Source organism: Suricata suricatta, chromosome X (assembly GCF_006229205.1).
Source record: "Suricata suricatta isolate VVHF042 chromosome X, meerkat_22Aug2017_6uvM2_HiC, whole genome shotgun sequence".
Classification (NCBI taxonomy): domain Eukaryota; kingdom Metazoa; phylum Chordata; class Mammalia; order Carnivora; family Herpestidae; genus Suricata; species Suricata suricatta.
In genome coordinates, this window is record NC_043717.1 from 97,792,808 (window position 1) to 97,797,045 (window position 4,238).

The following is a 4,238-nucleotide window of genomic DNA, read 5'->3' on the forward strand; positions in this document are numbered from 1 at the left end:
CTCCGGGCAGTGGGGGTGGGGGGCGATGGGGGGGTGGGGGGAAGGGAGGCCCTCGGCCGCCCCAATGCTGCTCCCGGCCGCCCGGGCTCCGGCGATGGCGTCCTCCGGCCCGGCCCTCCCGGTCTCTCCGCTGGGCCGGGACTGGTGGGGGTGGGGGGTGAGGCCCGGGGCCTGGTCGGCGGACCGCGCGGGGGTGCGAGGGTCCGAGGGCCGGCCCGGAGGGGGCTGCCCCCGCGCCGGGAGCGGACTTTGAAGTGGGTTTTTAGCGCGCACGTGCGAGAGCCGGGCCGGGGCCCGAGCGGGGACCCGCTGCGAGGAAAGAGTAGATCGGCCGGGCCCCAACCCCTCCCCCGCTCCCTGTCGCTCCGGCCTTTTCAAGCCCGCCGCCCCCTCCCTCCGCCCCCACTCCCGCGCAGGCGCACACTCCGCAGCCGTCGAGCCGCTCTGGCTGGGGGGGGGGGGGGCGGGGCGGGAGTTGAAAGCGGCTTCGCAGCGCCGCGGCCTCGGGGGAGCGGGTAGGGAGGGCGGGGAGGAGAGGGGTGTGGGGAAGGGGGGTGGTTTTGGGGCGGCTCTCGAGTGGTGAACATGGCGGCCGGATGCGAACCCCCGCGGAGCGCAGCAAAGCGCTGACTGCGGGCTGCCGAGCTGTTGTGCGCTTTAAACTCCCTCGTCCTTCCCCGGCTCCGAGCGCCTCGCGGGAGAATGTAGATCGCGGTGGCCGAACGCAAAATTGTGAAAAAAAAAACGGAAGCGAAGAAGTTCTTCCAGGGCATTCTGGGCGTGGGAAGTTGGCTAGCCTTCTGGGGGTTGGGGCTCCCATGGGACTTGGACTTGAAACCCGCCGGAGGCTGCCTCACCCTCTTGTCCCGCTCAAAACCCTCTCCTCCCGGGTGGGGTGGGGCGCGGGGAATGCCATTTTGAGTTCTTGGGCCGGGTCGGGAGTCCACAGCTCCTCCGAGCCCCCAAAACTGCCAATGATCGGACACTTTCTCTTCCAAGGACAATGGCGGGGCCCGGGAGGGGAGCACGCAGGTACCATTTCCGAATAAAATGCCCCGGCTTCTCGCCCGAGAGGTGCCATCGCGAGTTCGAACCCTACACGTTGCTCGGGTCCAGCTGCCTGCATATCTCATTTAAACGTGGGCCTTTGAAAAATGGTACTGTCGCAGCTTTTGTGTGTGCGGGAACAGCTGGCGATCTTAACCCAAGCGGGGGGGGGGCTGGCGGAAGGTCACAGTCGCGAAAACTTTCATTCAGCTTTTGCTTTACTGCCTAAATGCTGGCGGGTGAAAGAGCCCGCGTTAGCTCTGGAGTCTGAGGCTCGTGTATTTTCTGCAGAAGAATGTCGAAGCTTCACCTTCGGATGTGTGTTTCGTGAGGACAAAAAAAAGGGGGGGAGGATAAAAGGATGTAGTTGTTGACCCTCGCCTCCTCTAGGAAAATAAGCGGATGAATTCTTTCAGGTTGCGTCTTCGTGGAGGCCAAGAGCTGCACAAAAAGGCAGCCTTCTTGGGGCTGCCCGCCGTCAAGCATTTGGGCACCTGAAGGTGTGGGGCAGTTCCCAGGGGCCACCTTGGGAAGGGTCCCAGGTGGGTGGGCAGGTCATTAGCAAAGCTGGCCCAGATCTGGGGGCGGGGGGAGGGGGGAATCTGCAAAACAGTGCTTTTATCTGCAGAGAACAATTGATGGGGTTGTCTTTCCTCCTTTTCATTGCTGAAAGAAGACGGTTTTGGAGCAAGAATTTGGAATATGCATTTAAGTTGTCGTGCTTTGCATTGGAAACCCTTGGGCAATTAAAATAATAAGCATTCCTTGTAGTATTTTCTGTCCTTTTCTTATGTGTAATTCCTGCAAGTCAAAGGGGCTTGGAGCCCCTTCTGCAGTTTGGCAACTTGTTTTGAAATTGCCACCAAACAGATCTTTCTTTCCCTCCCTTTGGTTGAAGTTTCCTTCCCGGGCTCAGCCACTCTCCCCACCCCCTCCCTGGAATGGAGTATTGACATCTTTGAGAGATCAAAGGAAGTAGATGGTGCTTGGCCTATACTTTATTTTTCCATGCTGTAGTTTGAACCCTGAGGTTTGGCTCCCCCTCCCCCACCCCCCGGTTAAATCTCTTGGTGCTGAAAGTGTGAAAAATGAAAAGTTCATTAACTGGAAAAGCTTTAGCTAATGGTTAGGCAGTTTGTCTTTCTCAGAACTACAGAGCCTAGATTGCCTCTCAAATTGACATTAAAATCAAGCTAAAGATGCACTGATGAACGGTCTCCCCTGGATACCTGCGGTGTTCTTTGGGTCATTTGATATGGTAAAGCTGGCTGATTTGCATAGGGGTTATGTGAATGGAATTTCTGCAAATCTGGATGAGCCATAAACCGGTAGAACTCTTATATTTGTGTGAGGACTCCGAAGGGCACTGCTTTTCCCACTAAGGCTTGGGTTCCGTCATCATCCTTGAAATTTGCAGCTTGAAACACACTAAGTTCACAGGAGACATGAGAAGGCGGGGAGTGGTTCATGGCACTTGGACCAATAAATAAATAACACAGGAGCAAAACTTCTTTGAATAAGATTCAAGGAACTCCTGTTTCAAAAAAAAAATCTCTGAACAAAAGAAAACCTCTTTCTTTAAAAATCATGCAACAAAGCAAACAATTTTGCGTCTTTTTAATGTGATGACACTTCAACCTGTTGGCTACTCTGATGGATAAATAGAAATGGGAGCTTACAGTAAGTGTAAAACTAGCGATCAGCAGAAGGCAAGTTTATTAGGCTTGATCTCGGCCAGGATGTCTGCGCTATCTAATGTGCGTTATTAACACACAGCGTATGTAAAGATCGTTTCAGTGGATGGTGTTAAGAGGAAAGATTCCATTGTGTGTTCTGTTATAATCTTGCATTTAAAATGATACATCCAGTGACGTTTTAAGAAATTTTTCTAAGAGTGATTATAGCCTGTTTTGACCTATCTGCAGTTCACTTTTTGTTTTTTTGCCAGTGTTGTCCTGCGTGGTATCCGGGACAGTCTCTAATTCCTGATGAAGAACTTGATACTGACGTTGGTATGCAGCAGCCACCTCTCTATAACACTACCTATCCTAAATGCAGGGTTCATGCCCAGCCTACTGTGCAAGAAATGATTTACTGATGAGGTTTCAAAGAAAACCACATCAATTTGGATGTCTTTTACCTTGAAGTGATCATTGTAAGAGTGGTAGCTTCCCTAGGTATAAAAAAGACTTAGTTTCTCCCTTTGGTGTATTTCAGCCTGTGTTGAGCAATCATTTGTGAAAATGAAAAAGCAAAACCCCTCTTGCCCCTCCCCTGGCCTTCACACCCTGCCACTTTAGGATTATCCATGGCAAGATGGAGGTGTGTATTAATTAGCTCATGCATTGTGTTGACCTTGTTGAAAATCTCTTTCAAATACCTGCATCCCATGTGTAAGGCTAACGTGTTTAAAACTGGAAACACGAATGCTTGTTCTGTTGACTTTGTATGTTTGTGTTCAAAAAGCAGTACCCAGGATCCCTACAATTGTTGTTTGACCTAAATAAAACCATTAAAATGTTTTGTGATTGTTGTTTTATTACAGTGACAATGATAACTCCTAAATAATGTCGATTAACCTGTTGAATTGGGACAATTTATATTCTATTCACATATCGCTGGGCTTTCACTGAGCAATAAATCCGGGGGGGGGGAGCGCGGCGGGGGCGGTGCGGGGGGAGGACCCAACCCACTGAACAAATCTCAACCAATTCTTTTGAGCTCACAGTGGTTCTCCCAGAGGGACTCAGGGCCAGGTGCTGGGGAAGTCGGTGGAAAATTCAGAGTCAAGGATTGATGGGGTGATTAGAAGGAAGGACTGGAGGCAGGAGTTTGGAGAACTAGAGCATTTGCACACCACTCTTTGGGTGAAAAAGAGAAAGACAAAGCTAAAGATAGCCTCCAAGAAGAAAGGAGAAGGGGAACAGACATTGCAGGATAGCACATACATGCCTGTTATTCAGGACCCCAGTGGTTCTTGGGGTAGACGAGTTGGCAACCATTGATTAGGACACTTCTAGAATCATGGACTATAGGTGTTATTAAAACACGAGTTGTCGTTAATTAACTGTAGTGTTAGAGAAGATGAAGACACTCCAGAGCAATGCATCGAGCTCCAGATACTTGATTTCTCATTTTAAATTTAACATCGGTAATCTAATGTAATCTGTGAGTGGCCATCATTCTATTTA

General features: G+C 50.8%; 1 protein-coding gene across 1 annotated transcript in view; it reads left to right on the forward strand.

Moving 5' to 3' along the window:
- Positions 1 to 3,569, forward strand: part of ZIC3 (Zic family member 3) — an 11,177-nt gene extending 7,608 nt beyond the window's left edge. Inside the window, exon 3 of the mRNA XM_029930435.1 lies at positions 2,996 to 3,569. Coding sequence (XP_029786295.1) covers positions 2,996 to 3,145 — 150 coding nt within the window. The 3' untranslated portion in view covers positions 3,146 to 3,569. The remainder of the gene's footprint in view (positions 1 to 2,995) is intronic.
- The last annotated feature ends 669 nt before the right edge of the window (positions 3,570 to 4,238 follow it).